The 22,557-nt window shown below is 44.1% G+C and overlaps 2 protein-coding genes across 3 annotated transcripts; both read right to left on the bottom strand.

The window, feature by feature from the left end:
- Positions 1–2,546: 2,546 nt before the first annotated feature.
- LOC144135432 (BPTI/Kunitz domain-containing protein-like) lies at positions 2,547–10,659 on the bottom strand. 2 transcript variants are annotated; one of them, XM_077668097.1, is made up of 4 exons: positions 10,505–10,659; positions 9,928–9,982; positions 5,103–5,300; positions 2,547–2,889 (listed from the first exon to the last, which is right to left on the bottom strand). In XM_077668097.1, exons 2-4 carry the CDS (start codon positions 9,974–9,976, stop codon positions 2,684–2,686), a joined length of 453 nt encoding a protein of 150 aa, XP_077524223.1. In that variant the 5' UTR covers positions 9,977–9,982; positions 10,505–10,659; the 3' UTR covers positions 2,547–2,683. The 2 variants fall into 2 exon arrangements, with proteins under 2 accessions (XP_077524223.1, XP_077524224.1); XM_077668098.1 differs by having other exon boundaries at positions 9,928–10,001; positions 10,505–10,654.
- A 2,103-nt stretch (positions 10,660–12,762) lies between these two features.
- On the bottom strand, positions 12,763–21,694 carry LOC144133190 (tissue factor pathway inhibitor 2-like). The gene is made up of 7 exons (XM_077666080.1): positions 21,474–21,694; positions 20,826–21,023; positions 18,752–18,919; positions 17,460–17,642; positions 16,275–16,457; positions 14,335–14,505; positions 12,763–13,026 (listed from the first exon to the last, which is right to left on the bottom strand). The coding sequence occupies exons 1-7, from the start codon at positions 21,517–21,519 to the stop codon at positions 12,995–12,997; spliced, it is 981 nt and encodes a 326-aa protein (XP_077522206.1). The 5' UTR covers positions 21,520–21,694; the 3' UTR covers positions 12,763–12,994.
- Positions 21,695–22,557: the final 863 nt, after the last annotated feature.

Below are 22,557 nucleotides of genomic sequence, written 5' to 3'. Positions count from 1 at the left end.
GTGATAATAATAATTAATAATTGTTTTTTTTAGGGAAAGGAAATGGCGCAGTATCTGTCTCATATATCGTTGGACACCTGAACCGCGCCGTAAGGGAAGGTGAATGTGCAGCTCGAATTTTTCCCGGCTCTACATTTGTCAGTTTTTCTTGACATTCCTCTTCGTTTAATCGTGCATTCTAGCTTTCCTTGCCTTTGTGATGTGAGAAAGGCGTGCTCATAAACATGGCCTGTGCTAATCAATCAATAAATAAATATTATTGCTATCGGGGACAAAACCGCTTTCTTCTGTAGGTCTCAGAGCGAGCCTGGGGTTGTACTTGCCGAAAGAAAAAAACCTTGGTTTTTGCCGAGAAGGACTGTAAGCGCCTTCATATATGTGCATGATCTGAACGTCAGTTATGTGATTTGACATTCTAACTATGGTGCAGAATTTTTAAAGCTTCAAGTTTTTGACGGTAGAAAATTAGTTGTCCACGACTATAGTTACCTTTTCACACCGTACTCACGCAGCCACTTCAAACGTACTGCTTGAATCCCGCGGTCTCGCGCGCAACTTTCATACATTTCGTGCACGTTGACGTCTGTAGAACTTTTGTCTAAGTTGGAGTCGTTTGATCGTACTCGCAAAGTTTAGTTGCAACTTTTGCGTCAACACGCGCGTAGTAAAGAGTACGTATACGTCACAGGTTAGCTCTGCGTAATCTTCTTCTGCAGTTGCCTGCAGCTGCTTGGTCGAAAGGGCACGAAATTGTTGTACATTGTCCTGTGTGTAAGAGAGGCGCAATGGGCGTCTTCAGTGCAGCGCGCATGCGGGAAAGAATAGGAGCTGTTTTTGCGGGGCGCACATCTATTGTTCTCGAACGTCTGCGAGACAGGCGACGTCGTTGGAGCGGGGCTTGCCGAGAGAGGTTTTCGCTAAGCTCTGGCCTTGTCTCTACGCGCTCTTTAGGCCGCTGGATTTTTGCTTAGGTATAAAGAGGCGTTCGCGTGCGGGTTAATCGTTTTGCCTCGAAGGTGTCGTATGCGAGTTCCTTTTGCGTGAATGACAACAGGTCTCTCTGACATTACTAAAAGAACCTATTAGAATAGAATTTTTGTAGTTCACTGCTTTACTTGCATTCCCAGATTGGCACTGAGAAGCACCCTGGCTGAAAAACACGAAGGAAAGTACTATACCGTGGTCTTTTGTTTATTCCACCGAAGGGCTTGTTTCTAGAACGAAAAACCTGGTTGGATTAACTCTTACGCAACGGCAGCAACTGAGTAGGATTAGTGATTCATAATCTCTTTATTTACTGCATCCACGCTTCCAATTTGTGCAGTGTTCCCTATATTTTCAACTGTGATATTTAAATTTTTGCTACCATGTCTTATAGTTTTGAATCTATCTACGATGTTTTGTATACATCCACTCCTGCGATAGTCTCTGTAGAGGCTGCAGTATGTACAAGTAAATAAATAAAGTGCTGTCGTTACGACAAGGTTTTTCCATGTTGTTCAACCTGATTACAGTATATAGCTCAGCTGTAAAAAGAAATTGCGGTGATTGTAGACGCTGAATAAATCTCAGTCTGCTGCAGTTTAAAAGGGCAAAGGCAGCTTCACTATCGTGCAACCTGGCGTTTACTGTCTAGACAACGTCCATTTCACTGCATGCGTTTTTAGGGCCGTGTTTTTATTGAAAGAACTAAACGACATCATTTAGGCCTTCCGTATTTACTGCGCTCTCAAAGCGACTGGTGATGTCACCCAATACGTTGTTACAAAGCAAGCGGGGTTTGGTAGTTTCGAGTGGAATTTGTTTGGCAGAACTTATCTCCATGGCAAGGCTTGCTCTTGTTGGCCCAGCTAAGGGCGTTGCCCGTTTGTAAAGACACATCAGCACAATGAAGCCACCAGGACTGAAATAACAGGCATCTCTGTTGTTGTGTAAACGAATGAAAGGTGTGTCCTGTGCAGCTTGTTCTGCATCATTATAGCGATTCTGCATTTTAATTCAGTGTTCCTTGATTGAGCCCTCCGCGAGACATTAGGCATTCTCGCTAGCGCATTTCCTTTTAGGGCCGGGGTATGCTGCCCAAGCCCTGGGGTACATTTACATCACTTAGAGTGCGGAATACTTACGGTTGGCAACGGAAACTAAATCCCTATTCAAAGCATGCAATGTTCTAGCAGTTACAAAGGTTTTAACCGAGGCTTCAGTCTTCTGTATTTACTAATCTCAAGACCTTCGGTGCCGTGTGAAAAAGAATCCTTTGATTGCTGATTGTATCGGGTTGTATTTTTTGCAAGGAGAATATGCCTCCGTTTCCAAGAGTAAGCATGCCATATGTTTACCTATCCCCGGAACTGGGCAGTGTATCGTGCCCCTAAAAGGGAACGCGCTAGCGGACAGCTTAATCTCTTTTTACTCCTAATTGGCTAATTCTTGTTTAGAGCGTACCAAATCAGCATGACACAAGAAGAGGATACAAACAACATGCGAATAAGGGGAGCTTGAAAACCATACCCAATCACGATAGCCGATGGTGATATCCAGTGTTGCTTTTGTCGCTTATGTTTTTATTTTTGATAACGATGCCATCGCGTTTTTCCCCAGGCATTCACAGTCCAAGCGTCCAGAGTCGACTTCCAAAGCGTAGTGTAGCGTTGCTGGCTTCGCGTGCGTGTTCCGGCTCGCATCAGTCTTCCCCCCTCTCGTGGGCCTCCTTGCCCAGGCACTGCATGCGGCACTCGTCGCTGGATATGAAGTTGTTGCGGTTCCCTCCGAAGCCCAGGAAGACGAATGGGCGGCACGACTGCTTCTTCGAGTCGAAGTAGTAATGCAACACGCGCGAAGGGCCGTAGCCACGATTAGGGGGCAGCTTGCAGATTCTCGACGTAATAACTGGGCGGAAAGAAGGCAGAGATTATAACGTACTTCTCGTTAGTGCTCGCGCACTAAGTCAGCAAATGTAGTAGGTCCGTAACCTTTTTTTTTAAACGCGAAAGCCCTTTCGAGAACGTCCTTCGTTGATCTCGTGGCTGAAATATTTGTAAGGATCCTAGAGTTCCGAAATGTGTAATGCGAGCTTCCGGACTGTTTTACTTTACACACCACTTTTATAACGCAGTTCCTAGGCATTTCGCCTTCAGAACTGTTTAGAGTTTAGAGCTAGGTACAGGGTCGTTCAAAACTTCCCAGACCACAGGATCTGTTTTTGAGCCGTATAATGAGGCAGTTACGACACCCCCCGAAGCTCAAAATATCTGCAAAGTATAAACTCTGAGAACCTTGATAGCTTCATCGGCATCTTATAGGTGCCAGGGTATAGCGATAAAGAGCAGAAGCAGACACTGTGGCCTGGAAACTTTTGACCAACCTTGTACATGCACAAGGTGCTCAGTAGTAGTCATCACTCACGTATTCTTAAAAGACTACGGGCAAAATGTTTTCAGTTTTTCTTTTTTGTAACAGTACGGAAGCCAGTTTCCATGGATCACCCGATGGTATTTACGTTCTACCAGTTAGTAGCTTGCCGCTAAAATTTCATTTCTAACACGATTTAAACTTCAAGAGTCTAATGATGGCAGTGACGATAAAGTTCAGAGTAAAGAGTAAAGTCAATTTAATTAACCTCAGCGCTTAAACCTGCATGCCTCTAGAGTCAGAATGACAAAGAATAAAAAGGCTGCGAGTTTATCGCACATTTCTTTATGCCGCTATAGAACTGTGCTGAATTTTTACACCCCAGCCATCGTTTGCTCTTGAAACCGATAGTGCATGAGAGAAGAAATTCATTTAAACGTTGTTTACCGTAGGGTGTCGTAACCTAGTGATTCTTGTACACTGCCTTACGCATAACTACAAAGAAAAAAAACGCAACGAAAATTTGACGTGAGCACTCCTTTAAGCCGACAGTGAGGACCACTTCTAATTTCTGTCAGTGAAGAATTGATTCTATGACTCTTTTGGACATATAAGCGTTTGTCTGGCGGCTAAAGACCCATTTATCGCGGAGAAAGTTGCATAAAAAATTTTGTTGCCGCTTCACTCAAACTTGCGACATCTACACGGTAAAAGACTCCGTGATTAAATTTTTAAAGTGAACAACGGCATAACGTAGCCTCTGGGATCCACGCCCCAGAGCTGTGTAGACAAACCGCAATCTTCTTGCGAAATCGGCCGATGATGTTGACACTTGTACGCCATTATATGCTTTTTTCTAGCTTATGAAGGCTCCGTTTGAGCACAGGTAGCATCTGCAGTAATCTATCGATGCAGGTTAACTACATTCTATATACAATATCCTTTTAAGGTATCAAACAAAATCCAAAAAGTTCGAAGAATGCCGCCCGAATGTTAAGAAATCCGGATGAATCGTAGCAAATAATGAAGCGTTCCTCAGACGGCGATCTACTATATCCAAACCAAAAGCAGTAATATTTTGAAATGAGCTTCTTAAATTGGGTTTCTTGAAGATGTAAAAGAGACAATATTGCATGCCACTGGGCACGCTATATGGCATGCATTTCCCTCTCCGAAGCATCATACAACTTCTTTCAGCAGGGTTTGGTTAAAGGTAAGGCTGCAAGTTAAGGCAACAACAATAATAATAATTGGTTTTGGGGAAAGGAAATGGCACAGTATCTGTCTCATATATCGTTGGACACCTGAACCGCGCCATAAGGAAAGGGATAAGGAGAGAGTGAAAAGAAAGGAAGAGGTGCCGTTGTGGAGGGCTCCGGAATAATGTCGACCACCTGGGGATCTTTAGCGTGCACTGACATCGCACAGCACACGGGTGCCATAGCGTTTTTCCTCCATAAAAACGCAGCCGCCAAGGCAACAACAAAGTTGAAAAGAAAATGTGTAGTGCTGTTGATGACAGAAAAGATAATCGAAGATTTTGAGATTTTGAAGTCGTTCGAGTCAAAGAAATCTGGGAATAATTCTGTCTTCCACAAGCAGCGGGAATTTTGAGCACGTCATGCCGAAGCTGAATCGTGACGTCTCTCGAGGAGGTGCCGTCTCTGGCAGAACGTGAGGAGATGGCTTCATCACCTATGGGCTTCGTGGACGCTTTCGTGACGCAAGACGTGGCAGCAACACCCACTTACCGCTTCCGCATCGTCGTAGGCACTGCTTGCGGCTTTTGAAGTTGTTGTCGTTGCCTTCGCACCCGCCGTAGACGAAGAGGCGGCAAGTCCCTCGCATGAAGTTGAAGTAGTAGCGGTACACTGTGCCTTTGCAGGGTCCCCGATCGGGATATTCCGTGCACTGCATGTAGGCTTTGTCTTCCTCGAAACACACGCATCCTGCGGGGAAAAGGTTTTGGCACAGAAAGACGGAGTACGGACGGTAAACATAAGAGCACGATTTGGATTATTTACGATGGTGCCATCGTGAGTAGTATTGCAGGATGATGGAGAGGCTTTTGGTACAAGCGACAAGCAAAATCTGCCAGACTTATGGCCTCACTGCCTTGCATCAGCGGGTCTAAAGTAATGGTCGGGCAAGAAAGTAATGGATGAGCGATAACGTTAGCATTAACGGATCTCCCCCCCTCTCCCTCCCAAGGAAGCATTCGCACCAGGACTGCAGCTTCTACCCTTATAAAAATGGTCTTTAGACAATCTATAGACTTCGTATAGACTATACTGCCTTCCTATAGATATTTATATTTGAGTATTCATAGTCTATAAACTGTCTATAGACAAAAGTCTACTTAACGCGTATGGCCATAAATGTATAGCTTCTCTATAGACTATCTACAGAATTTGCATTGTGTATAGACTGGCTTCTAGGGTTCGTCTGTAGAGAGTCTATAGACTTTATAGACAGAAGTCTGTGGACAGTCTAAAGACTGCCTAAAGAAGTTTTCGTAAGTGTAGTGTACCCAGGTTCTCAGTGACGAGCAAGTGGAGACCGTAGTCTTCGGTTGGGACACATTACGCCAATAACTGATGCGAGGACGATGCCGAGGTGAGCTATCACTGTACAAATTGTGCAGCTAAATAGACGTGCACCGATGCTGTGATGAAGCTATGCAGCTAACATACCCATAAATTCCGGGCAAGCGCATATTTTCCAGTGAGAAATTGTTTGTGACCGCAATTTTTTTCCTCATATCTTAAGACTGCACCATAACAATCAATATATCTCCTTATCCCTCCTCTGAATGACTGTATTTTTTGGTATTTATTTTCGAAAACTCACCCCATTGCTTTTCTATGACAGTCTTACCTACCCAGAGCTGGCGCAGGGCAAACTTTAAAAGCAAGATTTAGCTATTAAAAGCGACGCCCAAGGAAACTGGGCTATAGGGGACATAACGCGAGATCTCTCAGAACGGTGATGCATGCTTTTTAGCCACCTTTTCCTTTTTTTCTGTGATGTGGAGTTTCCCGGGCACTTGGGATGATCGAAAGGGAGGCATATATTTGTCTAGTGGTGACAAGCAGGCATGGAGCGCTATTCAGAAGAATGTCGAGTTACGAATCGATGCGCTAGGCTCATTTGTCTTAATAATAATAATAATAATAATAATAATAATAATAATAATAATAATAATAATAATAATAATAATAATAATAATAATAATAATAATAATAATAATAATAATAATAATAATAATATTAATCATTGGTTTTTGGGGAAAGGAAATGGCGCAGTATCTGTCTGATATATCGTTGGACACCTGAACCGCGCCGCAACGGAAGAGATAAGGGAGGGAGTGAAAGAGGAAAGGAAGAAAGGGGTGCCGTAGTGGAGGGCTCCGGAATAATTTCGACCACCTGGGGATCTTTAACGTGCACTGACATCGCACAGCACACGGGTGCCTTAGCATTTTTCCTCCATAAAAACGCAGCCGCCGCGGTCGGGTTCGAGCCCGGGAACTCCGGATCAGTAGTCGAGCGCCCTAACCACTAAGCCACCGCATCTGCTGCTTCATTTTTCGTTTTCGCATCCGTTTAGCATTTATTCGCTTAAGAGCCTTCGCGAATAGCATCACGCAAATTGGCGGCGGTAATCGCGATGCTGGGAAAGTGTTGAAGGTAGTATGTTCCATCAGCGCCGGATGAGCTGCGAACAAAATAACTGAAACGGAAGATAAAAAACAAAGTATTGGTTGCTGGGACGAAGTGCTAATCAAGTGCGGTAGTGTTCTGTCTTACTCAGCAAAGACCTTCTCGGTTTTTCTGTTCGCAATGCGGCTGTCTTGTTCGTATTTCATTTTGGCGCCATAGTGCACGGCTTTGGTTTTGCGCTCTCGTAGCCTGGCAATTGTCTTAAAGGGCAACTGCAGAGGTATCAAAATCCGATGCTCTCAAAGGGGTTGAATGTATGAAATTTTCAATTAAAGAATGCGAAGTTTTTGTGCAAGCATTTAAAATGGTGAGAGTATCGACGAATGAACCAAGATGGACATTCAGGCTTCTACGCAATGCGCAGAGCTGGGCAGGGGCTGCAGTGATGACGTCATGTACGGAGGCACTCGTTTAGAGCGAAGAAACTGTTGTTTGAAGGGAGAAAACCAACGCCACCGAAGGTGAAACCCATGAAACGTCGTTTTGCGGCGCTGTACCACGTGCGAGAGCAGATGGGCGAAAGACTCTGATCTTTGAAATATTGGCAACAATGACGTCATCATGACTTTCTCCGCATTTCTCCGACACGGTGAAGAGGAGCATGATTATCGTCGCTTCTTAATGGACGGTTACGTAACCACTTTAAATGCTAGCGCTAGACTACTTCGCATGCTACACCTAGAAGTTTAACACATTGGAAGTGTTCGATCATCTAGAAATCTTAAAATCCCTTTCAGCTTCTCTTTAGGAGGCGATTCGTTTTTTGTTATGCGTGGCAACATAACAGAAGGCCCACAATCACAGCTGCGGTGTGCGCTGGCTGTGCTTAACGTGTTTCGGAAGGTACGCTAGTGAGAGCTGGAGGGCACCCAAGCTCTCACTTTGATTCAGCAGCTGGATCAGTTAGAGTGATCCGCCGCGGTGACTCACAGAATGAGCGTGACGACACATTTCGATACGAGCACTACATGTTCAGACACGCAAAACAAGCAAACAAACTAAAGGGTGGGATTGAAGCGAATGGAAGAGAAGAACAAGAATATTAACCGGATTAGTTTTTAGGTCAAATTTGTGATTCCATGGTTGCTGCCGGGATTGATATTTTTAGCAGTAATGTACTCGGGTTGATGCAAGAGACTGATGCAAATGCTACTCACTACGACTGTTACACATTGCTTAAAGGGCAGATGTTAGAGGTGAAAATAATAATAATAATTGGTTTTTTTGGGGAAAGGAAATGGCGCAGTATCTGTCTCATATCGTTGGACACCTGAACCGCGCCGTAAGGAAAGGGATAAAGGAGGGAGTGAAAGAAGAAAGGAAGAGAGAGGTGCCGTAGTGGAGGGCTCCGGAATAATTTCGACCACCTGGGGATCTTTAACGTGCACTGACATCGCACAGCACACGGGCGCCTTGGCGTTTTTCCTCCATAAAAACGCAGCCACCGCGGTCGGGTTCGAACCCGGGAACTCCGGATCAGTATTCAAGCGCCCTAACCACTGAGCCACCGCGGCAGGTGAAAATGCAGAAGGAAAATCTGGGTGTTAGCTAGTTTGCGCTCGTTTGCTTATTTATTTATATATTTATTTATTTGTTTATTTATTTATCCGGTACTGCCCGCTTCAGTGCAAGGGCTTAGACAGCAGTGGGCTGTACATATTAGCTGTGACATGTAAGAATGCGTAAGACTTTATAGACATAAGTCAATGGACTGTCTAAAGAAATTTTTGTAAGGAATATACGCTCGAGTAACGGCTAAGAAATCAAGTAGAATATCTCTGGCACGCCAGGAAAGAAGCTGACAGTCAAAGCAACGCTGGTAGCTTTGCTATCGCATTAAGGAATGAAGTAAAGCTGGGGAAGAAGACAGGATAGCGAGCAGGGGGCTCCAGATGCTTTTATTACTCGCGAAGAGCACTGCTGCAAGGACCTTATAAAAGCAATTGTACACTACGAAACTATCCCTCCTCGCTTTTGTAGACAACTTCCTGCGCCAAGACAGATTCCGTGTTCAAAATTTCGGCATGTTGTTCCTTATCGTTATGGAGCACGTTTGGATAGATGCGAGGTTTCTCGTTTGTATGTTTTATCTAACGCAAATTAATCGAGCAAGCAGTTTTTAAGCTCTACAGCTTGTGCAGTCCAAGAAAGATTTGATGGGAACTAGCAGACACCTCGTTGACTAATGAGGTTAGGCATGCAACTCTAGGTTTCATGAAAGTAAAGACCACAAACTGTTCAAATAAAAAACAAACAAAGAAAGAGATTCACTCAATAGTAACTGTGCCATTTCCAAGGTTCAGTAAGATCGAATAAATGTGCACGCTACGTTACAGAGCGCCGCGCTTAACACATGAAAAAAATTAATTTAAGCAAAAAGTAGCATTGCGCTACCGCCAGAATGATGAGTGGTACACCATTAGCGCTATCACTTTGCTTCGTATTACAAAACAAAAATAATTTGTGCGACCAAATTTGGGTCCTACCAGTACGTCCAAACAAGTAGAGCCTAAAATTGCATTTTAAAGGAAAATAATCTATCAATGAGGTCTGTTGTCTGTCTGTTGTTGCCAGGAAGAAAGAAAAGGAAAGTGCCCAGGCCTGCTCACTGGCTCAAGACGAGCCACAATCGCTACCACGTGCAGGTAGTATAGGAGGGTTCAAAGATGGGATAGAAAGACAAGGCCGATCCTGGTGATAGTGCAATACCGGGCCAAACGGTGGCGGGAGTGAAGCATCCTTCAAACTCTCCGCCACTTTTCCAAAAATAAGTCCATTGGACCCATAACAGATACTCTACGGGGTCCGGACATTCGCGCTAGGAAAGGGCTAATAGCAAATATCTCGGCCTCACCTGTTAACGACACCAGAAGTACGGTCGCTGCAAGCGCAATCCAAGTCATATTTTCCTGAAAAAAATAAGAAAAACTGCAGCAGGCTTAGCAACTGAACAGTCAGGCCTGAATGAAAGGGGAACAGCACATTTAACCAAAACTAAATATTTTGTCTGTGTACTTTCAGCTGCAGTGCACAGCTAGCCTTATTCATGTTCCTGGATAGAGTGTTTACCGAAGTACGTAGAAAGCGGTTGTAAAGGAATATCTCGCTGCGAAGTAGAAAAATACGGCGTATGCGTGTTCGTGTTCCATTCCGGCCTGACTGTACTTAAAACGAGTACTTTTAACAGGACCAAGCTGGCGATAACTATGTACTTTCCCGAAATAAAAGTTACTGGCATCGTGTTAGAAATTGTGCGCAGACCGTGAATGCCTGTTCTGCACTCTGAAGAGGCACTTGTTTTACTTGTTATGTTCGAGAAGCAACAAAGAAAAAACGACTCTGCAGTTCATATCTTTTCATGGAATCGATGTATCTGTGAGATAAAATTTTCGGCGGCAAACGTTGATATCTCATAACGCAAGTAATCTTACCAGAGATGTCGTCCCAAGTCCTTAAGCCGTAGCTTCAGGGAGCGCTGCAGTGTCGACCCTCACATTGGGCAGGGTAATCGGTCCAACCGTCCAGCTGTCTCGGATCGTCAGGCCTCAAGCAGGTGCAGTGTCACCCCGTGGTCGGAAACAATAGGACAGAACTTCTTGCTACACTCCCTTTCGGAGTAAAACAACTGAAGAGCTTATTATTAGTTTTTTTGCACGAGTTGTCCGTCAAAGCTTCGCCACGCGCTCACCTTTCTTTATAGATATCATGTTCAAGTTTATTTAAACGGCTTGCGTATGATGGAAATGTGTGCGTCAAGTCTTCTGATTATTATGCGCTGGTTTCGGCAGCTGCCATATTCGGGGCTAAGAGTGCTGGCTTTAAAGTTCAAGACTAGTGCAGAGCAATACATACATTTGTAGAGTATGTAGGTAACACAGTTTAAAGACAAAGATTCCGAGTTCTGTGTGCCAAAAATCTTCTGAGTTTTTGTGTAGTTCTGTAAAGAAATAGACTCAGCCTCTTGTTGACTACTAATAAGCTCAGGTACCAAAAAGGAATGGTTTGCTGACTTGAAAGAGAAAAGAACTGGAAACAAGCCGACGCACGATTAAGTGAACAAGGCCTATTCCACCAGGCTGTAGAGAAACAAGACAGGTTGTCACGACGCGTGGGTTCACGTTGCGAGCTCCGTACGAAGATAGCGAATATTTTATGCATGACCTGGACTTTCTTCATCGCACTATCAAAACCTGCAGGACATTATCATGTTTTGCAAATAAAAAAAATGTTGCAGACTTTAGCCCGAGAAAACACTGACGCGAAAACATTGAGACCACCGCGATGTTCATGTGTCTCTCAAGCAGGTAGACACAGCGCGCTGAAAGGTTTCATGTGACAGCAGACAGGTATTCAACTTTCACAGCTCCCATCGAGGGTGAAGTATGCGTCGATTCTACATCCCTACCTGAAGAGACATCATGCAGTGATCACTAAAGAATATAGGTCGCACCCAGTAACCAAACAGTAACCAAAAACGCTGCCTAACGCGTCTGTGAAGACGTGGTCTAGAGGAGCAATGAAAGTGAATACTGTCGCCCTTATCTTGTCCAACAGCCACAAGGTTGTATTCACGTGCCGAATCAGCCAATTAAGAAACACTAGGGTCATAACGCTTACTGAACGCTGCTAGGTCTTAATCCCTGCAAACACAATTGAAATCACCCAACAGTATAATTTTACGATCATTCCACAATAGGCCACCCAGTGACAGAAAAAAAATATCCTTCTGTCTTGCTGCTTTGCCTTTTCAATAAGGTTTTGCTTGGAAGAACTACGATCAAAGGTAACCATCCAAACGTGGCTCATTTGGTACTGGCCATTACATGCACGGAGGTCCAGAATCTGAGCGAGGGTGTCTCAGAGGTCGGTAGCACGGTATGGGCGAGCCCTCATGCTAGCACGCAGAAAGATGTTGCTGAGAACAAAAAATTGCCGCTAGGAAGTAGAGGGAGGAGAACTTTGTACGAGTCCGTGGTAACTCCGGGTGTCGGAAGACCTCGGCCAACGGCCGATGCGGTGCTTGCAGCTAGAGGCTTCCAAGGTACCGCCGCAGCCGACCACGCCTCGTGTTGTTGTTGTCCTTTATTGGAGTGGCACATACCTGCAGGGGGGGGGGGGGGATTGGACAGGGAGCCTTGCACTGCAACACACTTTCGCGGCACATACCGGCAGGGGGGGGATTGGTCAGGCACCCTTGCACTTCAACACACTTTGGCGTTGTTGTTATTGTTTGCCTCACAGAATGGCACATACCCACAAGGGGGATTGGCCATAACGAGGCGGTGACTACTTGCATTGCAAATACCATGCGGCAAACATAGGTTGACCTAAGAAATTTGGCAACTCAGTTTGCGCGACAGAGGTGGCTACGGGTGGTTAGGGGGCGTAACAAAGTCTCGTGCTGTGCATTGCACGTCGTCGTCTTCATCAACTTCTATCTCCATCTTTCTTTATCGTCGTCGTTAGTGTTCATGCAATTCCGCTTTCGCACGTTTACAGAATTAGGGCAAAAATTGTCTGTCATTTTCTTGAACATGTGGTACGCTGACAACAAGAACAAAGCTAAAGCTTATTAGATGGAAGCAGCTGTGATAGGGGCAGTTTTCTCATCACTGTGAAACACTCAGCACTTTTTTATTTGTGGGCCATTTCAATGCTTGTGCTTAAGCAGCATCGAATACTAAGAGCGTCTCAATCAACAAACTTTATTACACATTTCATTTCATTGGGGTCGTAGCCTGCAGCGCAGGTTGACTGCAATGCTCACATCATATTAGAAAATGGAACCAGTGTCTGGAAGTGCATTCTGCTCGAATGCGATTGTCTTTCAACATGCTCTCCAATCCGCATCAGCCACGATGACCGATGACGAGCGAAGCCCTTCGTCTCGAAGCTCGCCCTTGGTGACTGCTCCTGTGGCATCAGAAGCTTGCGATGCTAGAGGTGTAGTTAGCTAAGGAAAAGAGAATTCAAAATCTGTTTTAGCTGAATTGCGAAGGCGAGTTGAGAGGTATGCATGGACATACAAAATGAAACCCAACTTCATTAGCGCTATGGGCGCGCGCGAACAGTGCAGTTCATTTAGTATCTGGAGGTGAAGTTCTGGCAGAAGATGGCGGGAGTGCATTAGACATGTCCGCACTGAACTGCACTCGACATGTCGTTCTTGTGCTAGCAGAACGAGCTACAACACGCCACTGCGTGGACATTATGGTATTGAGGTCAATTGGTTGCAGACTAACTCGCTGAATAAAGTCTATATTGGTCGTAAGCAGTTCTTGTGATGGACGTGTCAGCCACTGAACCAATGTGATGCATCCAGCAGGGAACGCTTTTGCAATTACATCTTTAATGCCATCTCAACAAGCGCAACTAAATGTTATCTACTTATGGTCTGGTTCTTGACAAAGCAATGGATGGACAAAGGAAAATGAAAGTAAAAACTGAATTTGAGCAAATGCAAGCGGGCCGCTCAGCGAGCAGATGAGTTAACTAATAGTGGACTTGGGCGAGTTGGTAAATATTCGCACCTGTAAAACAGCATAAATAAACGACGGCCTAGAGGAAATTCAGAATGTGGCTAGCGCAATCTGTGAACGGCTCTAGAATGCTTTACGCCCGTCCTGTGCTGAGGCTTAAGGCGATCGTCGGTCACAAATTTCGCCCACTGGCCAAAGGAAGCTGACCTTACTAGACCGGAGCATTCTCATTGGCTGGAGTTAAGTGAAGTATACGACGGTGTTGTTGCGGGCTAGTTGGTGTAACTTTGCTGAAAAGGGAACAGCGCAAACAAAGGACGAAGAGAGGAACGTTCAACACAGGCGCTGACTTACAACTGATGTTTATTCGAAAGCTGGACACACATATAAGTAGTCTCGCGGCAAACTGTCAGATGTGAGTCAGCGCCTGTTTGTACGTTCCTTTCTTCGTCCTGTGTTTGCGCTGTTCCCTTTCCATCGGAAGTGGTCTCCAGAACGGAGCATTCCCATTGGACAGAGAGAAGTGACGTCAGTTCTGGACTGGTGACGCCACTTCCAGCCAATTGGAATGGTCCCAGATGTCATTTCTAGTAAAGACATCAACAGCTGCTAATGGTACCGCATTGCCAACCCATAATGAAATTAAATGTCCCTGCGATTTTTTTTTTCATATTCTTATAACTGCTTTCCGTTTTTACGTGCCGCTGTCCTGCTGACCGTGAAATCTGTGTAGGAATGAAATTTTTGCCGCGGAATTATTTCGACCACATTCGCATCCGCACCTTTGCATGTCCCCTCGCAGTCATCCTTGGTGTTGAACCTGTTCTTCTTGCTCGAGAACGGAGAGTATCGCGAAGTCTTGCAGCTGTCGCTCTCGAGGTCGTAGTAGTATTTTTTCACAAGTCCAAACCTATTCTTGGGACCAGGCTCTACGCACTTGCTGCCAGAGTCCCCTGCAAGGAATGAAAAAAGAAACTATTGTGTGTATTTACGAAATTTTCGCTCCCTGTTCCATCTGCAGCAGTGCCCAGGTGATGCTGACGAAGATGATTTCTTCGGTTTCATCATTTATTTACAACATATCGCTGGAGGTCCCCAGGCGGAAAAGCTGTTAAGAAACAGCTTGAGAGTGCCTGGGGCCCGTACAAGGCAGCAACGTACACAACACTACAGTGAAATAATGGTTCATACAGAAAAAAAATAGTAACAATTTGGAATAGGTGTCAGGTTTGAAGCAGATTGAACGAAAGCTTTACAAAATACCATTGATATAAGTTATTAACAGGCATATATTCATTATACAGCATCATTTATCTTGAATAAATTAAGCGTAAAATTATTAATAAAGGCAGCAATAGTTCACATTGGGATCATAATGACACAAATAGTTCGCGTATCTGTTTCCGGGTCGCAGTGGACAAGTCAATACCTTTCTGTGTAAGCTTATTTTGCAAAAAAAGGTAGATTGTTTTTTAGGGATTAGAACATGTAAGCAGTGCGCCTGTAGGGTCTTGACCACTTAACTCCGATACAGGTACGAGGGTCACCAGTATACAAGATTAGATTCGAAATGAAGTTAAGAAATTGTTAAAACTGGATATTGAGGAATAGAAATTCATAAATAAGACGGAATTCATAAATACCTTTAACGCTTATTATTGACTGCTCACCGTGGCAGATACCTTTTACTGAGGCGAAATGCGTGTGTACGTGTGCCCTGTTCTGCTTTGAGGAACCTCGAAAAGGCAGAAATTAGTCTGGGGATCTTCGCAGGTAGCGTACTTTGGGTGCGTGATCACTGAGCGATAATTTACTTGGTCTTGCTATTTTTGCTTTGAATATTCATATATTTTAATATGCAGCCTGCCGTGGACAATAAGCCGGTCGTGGGCAGTTCGTTTGCAGTAATTATGGCCGTTTTGTTGAGAACGTAAGCATGATGATGTTGTCAATAAGATAATTGTTGCAGAATGGAATTTCGTACGCTTGTTTCTTTGTACAAACTCGCTTTCAAGTGAAAAAAAAAGAGGCAGTTTAGAGAGTTACATTTTAAAAGATATGAGATATTTTGATGACCTAATAAGTAAAGGTGATATTGCTCATAAAACAAATAGACCAGTCAATTTATCTATGACAATTCAACTATGACACCTGCTGTGGTCCATCTGGGCAAATGTTAGACTATATAAATAAAAATAACATCTCTACGGTAGCCTAATAGTAGATGTTGTCTGTGCGAAAATACTGTGATTATCAACATCTGCTGTTGTCCACCTCAGCAAACATCGTATTATTTAATTAAAAATAACGTCTTTACGGCAGCCCAATAATGGATATTATCTGTAGAAAAACATTGTGATTCTCCTCAGCGTAACTTATTATTTATTTACCAGAGTGTATTTCTCAAATGGCTCTGTGAGTTAAAATAAATTTCTCTTTGGAATGCACACACTGTTGCTCGCGGGTTTTTTGTTACTCTGTGGGGAGCCCAGTTTTGCTGACTTTGTTTTTTTAATAACGCTCGCGTTCCTCAACTCTGAATTTCTTACATAACGCTCAACTATATCCTCTCATTGTCTTGGGCTGTTTCAGTCCTACAGCGTTTTTTTTTTTATACTCGCGGCGAACAATTTTTTTAGGAAGGGTTCGAAGTCTACTCTGCAATTCCTCTGTTTAAACATGAAGGAATGATGTTGATGCCAATGATAGAGGTATCACTTACGGCCACAAGTGTTCCAGCACTCCCTTGCGGAGTCAAACCTGTTGGGGTAGCCACCGCAGCCGTAGTAGACGAACCTTTCACACCTTTTGTTCTTGTTGTTGTATCCAAATGCTACCTTAGGTGAACCATTTGGGCACTCCCTCCCGCGATGTATTGGGTAACTGCAATTGCTTTCGACGTATTCTGTGCAGGCAGGGAAAACATATATTGTGGCATTTCAACAAAGCACTGGAAACACATATTGTGGCATTTCATCAAGACATCGGTCTATACCCGCCGCGGTGGCTCAGTGATGAAGGCGTTTGGATATTGAGCTGAAGTACCCGGTTTCTAACCCGACCAAGGAGGCCGTGTTTCGGTGGAGGTGGTCGAAATTATTCCGGAGCCCTCCACTACGGCACCTCTTTCTTCCTTTCTTTTCTCAGTACCTATTTTATCCCCTCCCTTACAGCGCGGTGGAGGTGCCCACCTAGAAGTGAGATGGTTACAGCGCCATTTCCTGTCTTAAAAATAAACCACTAATAATAATTTGGTTTATACTGACAAACTGTTACCATATGCTTAAACCTTTTTTGTTTAGAACCGCCCTTGCTCCTACGCTACCTGCACCTAGCTTTTTCTTTTGACGCTGTAAAGCGCACTTCCAAAAATGGAAATGTGATTTTAAGTCATTAGCACACAAAACTTTTTCTTGCCACATTACGTGGTCACTGGCAGACTTAAGCGAAATTGAGATACAGGACGGATGACCGTGATGTCAAAAAAGGAAAATCGGGCACCTTTTCTGAGCAGCATTTTATGCTACAGATGGACTAGTAAAATATTATAGAAATTGACCGCGTGAGTGCAACAAATTATCTGGAGTATATTCAATGAACGTGTTTTATAGCCTGGCGTTATTATTTTTATAAATTTAAGATCTGGGCCACCTCTAAGCAATGCATGCTAATACGCATATAGCACTGTCGCGCGTGAAGCTTAGATAAGAGAATGATCAGACAAGGCAAGGAAAAAGAGGCGCTCGTTATGACCTACATGAAGGAAGCCAACAGTCATCGAAACCTAAGGTGTATAGGGGATTTTTTTTAGTATCCCCTATGCACCTTGGCTTGGGTGGCCGTTGGCTTCGGTCATATAGGCAAAAATATTTTCGTGGACCTTGTTTACGTAGTCGGGCATACTCACTGCCGCATGTTTTCCAGCATTCGGATTCGTAGAGAAAATTGTTTCCATTTCCTCCGCAGCCTTCGTAGTCGAACTGTTCGCAGACTTTTGTTTTACTGTTGAACCAGAAGTTCTGCATGCGGCTCGACCTGCTGCAGTTGCGACCCACGTGCTTTGGGAGGAGGCATGAATCTTGGGCGAATTCTAGAAGCAAAGAATGAGAACGTACAATGACCTCGTCAGAAATCAGATTTAACACGAATATCAGAGATAGGATTCTTTCCAAAATGGTTTATAGGCTTTCAATAGACTTTTTATAGACTCTATTACGTTCCTATATACAATTACTTTTGTTTGTTGATAGTATACAGACTGCGCATAGACAGCAGTCTACTAAAAGTGTGTGGCCGTAAATCTATACATTGCATCTAGACTATCCATATAATTTGTATTGACTATAAACTAGTTTTTAAAATTTGTCGATAGAAAATCTGCAGAGTTTATTGAGAACACTTTATGGACTGTCTACAGACTGCCTAAAGAATATCTAGGAAAAGAAAGCCAGGCGCTAAAACAGTACCCCTATGATGGAAGTAAACCCTAACTACTGCATCCTCTGAATACGGTACTTTGGCGAGGCACTGTTATAAATTTGTGAAAGCGCATGCTTGGTAATATAGAGCCAATAGGTGCTATTCTAAAGCAGCTAAATCACTGTGCACACACCAACATACCTTAGGTTGTTTTATGTGACGATTCATCCTTACGAATGACCCATGTTTGTCACCTTCGCTTTACCGTGACGCATGCATTGATGCAAGTTTGAATGAGGTGTGGCTCAGTGGCTGTGCTTTTGTATTCGAAGCGTGACGTAGTGAATAAGTGAATTAGCGCTTGATTCAGGTTTCATTAAATTATTCATACAGCTCAAAATCTGCTAAAGCTTATTTTCATCTTTAAGCAAACTCAGTATATTTAAGCTTTATTTTGTGAGTACTGAGCCCATCCAAGATAATACAAGCACATCTTTGGGGTTGACCATTTCATGGGGTGTAATTACAATCTAAAGCTAATTTAGCTCGTGACTTTAGCTACCATTGTTTCTGGTCTGCTTATCTGCTGTGCCAAAACGGGCTGAAAGCCGTGAGGTGGCATTATAAGAGTGAATTGCGAATGGAGTGCCGAGTCAGACTACCCGATAAAACGATTATGGGAAACATGCAGTCAATTTCGCAAATTAAAATGAGCGGCTCATTCAAGGAGACTCCAAACACGAAAACACGAGAGCGAAAAAACAGCCCTTGGCTACTCACTTCCACATTGTGCCTGGCACTCCTCCTCAGTCGGGAAATGGTTCTCATTGTGCTCGCAGTAGATGTAACGCACGCATCTTTGCTTGAACGGATTGAACCGGTACCCCTTATATCCAGCTCGGCAAATTTGTTTGGGCTCTGGCAGGGCACACACTCCGAGAACAGGGTCTGAATGAAAAAACAAACCAAACAAACAGCGTATTATTTCATAGCTATAAGCTAAACATACCTGCAAAATTTCCTGTCTGGTTGAGATAATATTATTATTATTATTATTATTATTATTATTATTATCACCACCATCATCATCATCATCATCAGCCTGACTACACCCATTGCAGGGCAAAGGCCTCTCCCATGTCTGTACAATCAACCGTGTCCTTTGCCAGCTGCCCCCACCCTATGCCCGCAAACTTCTTAATCTCATCCGCCCAACTAACCTCCTGCCACCCCATGATACGCTTGCCTTCTCTTGGAATCCACTCCGTTAACATTATAGACCAGCGGTTATCTTGCCTTCGCAGTACATGCCCTGTCCAAGCCCATTTATTCCTCTTGGTTTCGACTAGGATGTCATTAAGACGGTTGAGGTATAAAGGATATAATTTTTAGGAAAAAATGTGGTAGCGTTTTAACGTAGTTAAACATAGTAGACCTTCGAAAGCATGTGTTCATCCTGGTAGGCTCATGGTTTCGCTTTGCTGGGTCGTCGGCACGTCTGGCGACGATATCAGACTAAGGTTTAGCTCTTACCCAGGTTAAGCTGATGTGATCTGTTCGCGCCGCAGGTGGAGGTTGATTAAGACGACGATGTGCAATGCACACCGCGAGAGTGTGTTGAAGCCTAACACGAGGCGTGATCGGCTGCGGCGTTAGTATAGTGCCCTCGTGCAGTGGCCAGCGAAGCTCATCTGTTCGCATCGCCGCGGGTTCGAAAGCCAGTCGCGGCAGTATTTATTTTATTTCTGCATGGGCTGTTGCTATGCTAGGTTGGGCCAAGGTCATCCTCAAGGTCACCCTTCCATTGGCTACAGCTGGCGCGACGCTCCTCCGAACTGACCCGAGCCTCCTCCCATTGGCTACAGATGGCGCGACGCTCCTCCGAAATAACCCGAGCTTCCCGAGTTACTCCGAGGCTCCACACAAGATTCTTGGTTGGGACCGCGTTTAGTGGTGCTTTCGAATTGAAATAGATATTGTCGCCAACCAAAATTTTGAATTAACAACACCCAAAACACTGCAGATAACGTAAATAGCTCAAGAGGCAACAACACACGCTCGTGGGCTTTGTACGACAACTTGAAAATGGAGAGAAATAGAAAAAAGAAGGTGCAGACGCCTTCTAGGTTTGAGCCGCAACATAATTAAGACTCCAACAAATCCGCTATTCCTTACGATGCAGCAGAGTGAATTACTGCCGTGGGATCAATCTCTCGCACCGTGACTCCCAGCCCCTCTACCCAACTTCCCTCTTCCGCAATCCGAGGCTAAAAAAATAATCTCTGTGTTCTAAAACTCCCCTCCACCTCCCTCCTCAGCTTTTTCATTAATTTCACGTTTCTCATCGGCGTGCCCGTTGTCTCCCGTAAAGGAGGAACCAAACGGGCATTGAAACGTCAGGTATTTTTTTTTTCAGTTTCAAATGTTGCTTGAATAAAATGCTGTCTCCGGTTTCTCTAAAAATTCAGCACATATTTGGTAATAATAAAGCTCTTATGCTCGAACTCTTGGTACCGCTTGGTGCGCATAGCAAAATATTTCGCGGAATGGTAAGCAGACGGATTGTAGCAACACTCTACTTTTTACCCCCCCCCCCCCCCCCACACACACAAAAGAAGATATATATTGCAACCTTAGGCTTTTTTATAAATTAGATTGAGAAAAAGAAATGCTTGAACGTCAGAACGGATAGAGAGAAAGCCCGCAATTGACGTCAATTTTATCACAAACTTAAGTTTAGTGGAATCGCGATGATGTTGTGCACATCAGTGGCGCCGCGACAATACCAAGGATATGCTGCTTGGGGACACGGAGACGCACTCAAGGACCCAGTTTTCCTGGAATGCTCTCTTACCTCGACATTTCTTACTGCATTCCGCAAATTTGTTGAACCTGTTGCCGTTTCCATTGCAGCCTCCGTAGTAAAATACCTCGCAACGGTACGACGTCGCGTTGTAAAACCATTTCTTGAACATTCCTCTGCATATTCCGGGATCCGGCTCTTGCATGCAGTCTTCACTGGGTGACGCAGTTTTACTGGCAGCGCAGATTCCTTAATACAAAAACAATTTCGGTAAATATAACATTTGTTTGAAAGAAGCAGGTATGAGGAATGATTCGTAAATATGAGAAAACGAGCACAACTGCCCACGAGGGCAAATAATCGCGAAATGTAATATATCCAGTAAAGTCGAAAACAGTAAAAGGAATGTGGACTTTGTTTTGTCGCTCTTAATGCTAGTGGCGCCTATCTGCCAACATATAAAACTTGCGGTTAATGAGATGCGTCTTGAACAAATGACCATAGTTCACTTGGCAAAGAATTATTCCTGATCGCAGATCCTACTTTACGACAAGGCTTAACATGATGTTGGTTAAAGTCATTGGTTTAAATAGCTTCAGAAAAACCAATTAGTTCGCTTACAGAAAGCCTGCAAAAATCTCATATCTCTTGCCCTTGAGGGCAAGTCTCAAATAATGACGAGAACGTGGCAGTGTTTACCTGCTAGGATGAATATGAAGAGTGCGATGAAAAGACGTTGTACCATGATGAGCAGCTCGGGTCCTTAAGTCGAAAGTGGCACCTGGCAGGCTGTGAAGGAATAACGTTGTTTATAGGCTATTGCGGCTCACCTTCAGTGCTAAAAAATAAAAATAAGGTTTGGTACTGGTAGATGATTTCACATGTAGATGCAGCTAGGACTGAAGTATATGCCGTGACGTACGATGTACTCTTTATAACATGTTCTCTTCGCACCTGTTGACACGTAAGAAAAAAAAAAGAAAGGTGGGCACAGCCGTCAGGTTTCGCCGAAAACAAGCAGCATCACGAGCTTTGTGCTCTGTTTGGACGCTGGCGGAAAGACTGTCTTGCATGTCAAAATGACCGCAAGGCATTTGAGAAACAATGCCCGAACTTTTGCGCTTTGAAGCCACTTGTTCGTCTCGAGGTCTGTCTCGAATGTGTAGGTGAATATTTCTCTGGAGTGCGCTGTATTTCGGTGTTATTTGCTTTGAAAATATTCATTCGTAATAATGTCGATCAAGGAAATATTCCCGTGGTGACGCATGGGTATTATGTCTGGCTTGTGTGAGCTGACAATTAGAAAAAGCGAGTCACCGTAGCCTATGAAAACTAGCGCCTCAGATGTCGTCACGACCTACGTCACTGTGTATTTGATGAAAATATGCATACATGCTCTCATAAAATACTTTGCGACGTCCTGTAAGGCTGCCAGACAAAGCAGCACTGCGAGAGATGTCAGCATGTCAAACGCGGATCTTATTGTCGATCAAAATGATACGTGCAACTTAAAAAGGTCGTGTCTGCTTCGAAAATGGCAGCATCTGCGGCCATAAATCCGTATAAGTGTAGCTGCTCGCAAAAGTTTGATGTTCACCTAGAGCGTGCAGAAAAAAAAAAAACTTTTGTGTCAGGGGGGTACCTTTGTACACATGCGCTTTACTGTGTATAACGCGGATACCACATGTTCACTATAGTGTGGTGATTTGCAAATTACCATTTTCATCCTAACTACTTACCGCAAGACAGCGGAATCTCCCATATCCGTACATTTAATCTAGCC

This window comes from Amblyomma americanum, chromosome 5, assembly GCF_052857255.1.
Source record: "Amblyomma americanum isolate KBUSLIRL-KWMA chromosome 5, ASM5285725v1, whole genome shotgun sequence".
Lineage (NCBI taxonomy): Eukaryota > Metazoa > Arthropoda > Arachnida > Ixodida > Ixodidae > Amblyomma > Amblyomma americanum.
The sequence above is the reverse complement of the archived record's forward strand: the minus strand, read 5'-3'. Positions and strand labels throughout refer to the sequence as shown.

Bases quoted from the DNA above. Each gene is read 5' to 3' on its own strand.
- LOC144135432 (XM_077668097.1), bottom strand. From the start codon at position 9,976: ATGACTTGGATTGCGCTTGCAGCGACCGTACTTCTGGTGTCGTTAACA. The intron at 5,301-9,927 runs GTGAGGCCGAGA...TTTTCCCCGCAG, and splicing joins ACTTCTGGTGTCGTTAACAG to GATGCGTGTGTTTCGAGGAA. The intron at 2,890-5,102 runs GTAAGTGGGTGT...CTTTCCGCCCAG, and splicing joins CCTACGACGATGCGGAAGCG to TTATTACGTCGAGAATCTGC.
- LOC144133190 (XM_077666080.1), bottom strand. From the start codon at position 21,519: ATGGTACAACGTCTTTTCATCGCACTCTTCATATTCATCCTAGCAG. The intron at 18,920-20,825 runs GTAAGAGAGCAT...TTTTTCATTCAG, and splicing joins ATGCAGTAAGAAATGTCGAG to ACCCTGTTCTCGGAGTGTGT. The intron at 16,458-17,459 runs GTGAGTATGCCC...CTGCCTGCACAG, and splicing joins ATGCTGGAAAACATGCGGCA to AATACGTCGAAAGCAATTGC.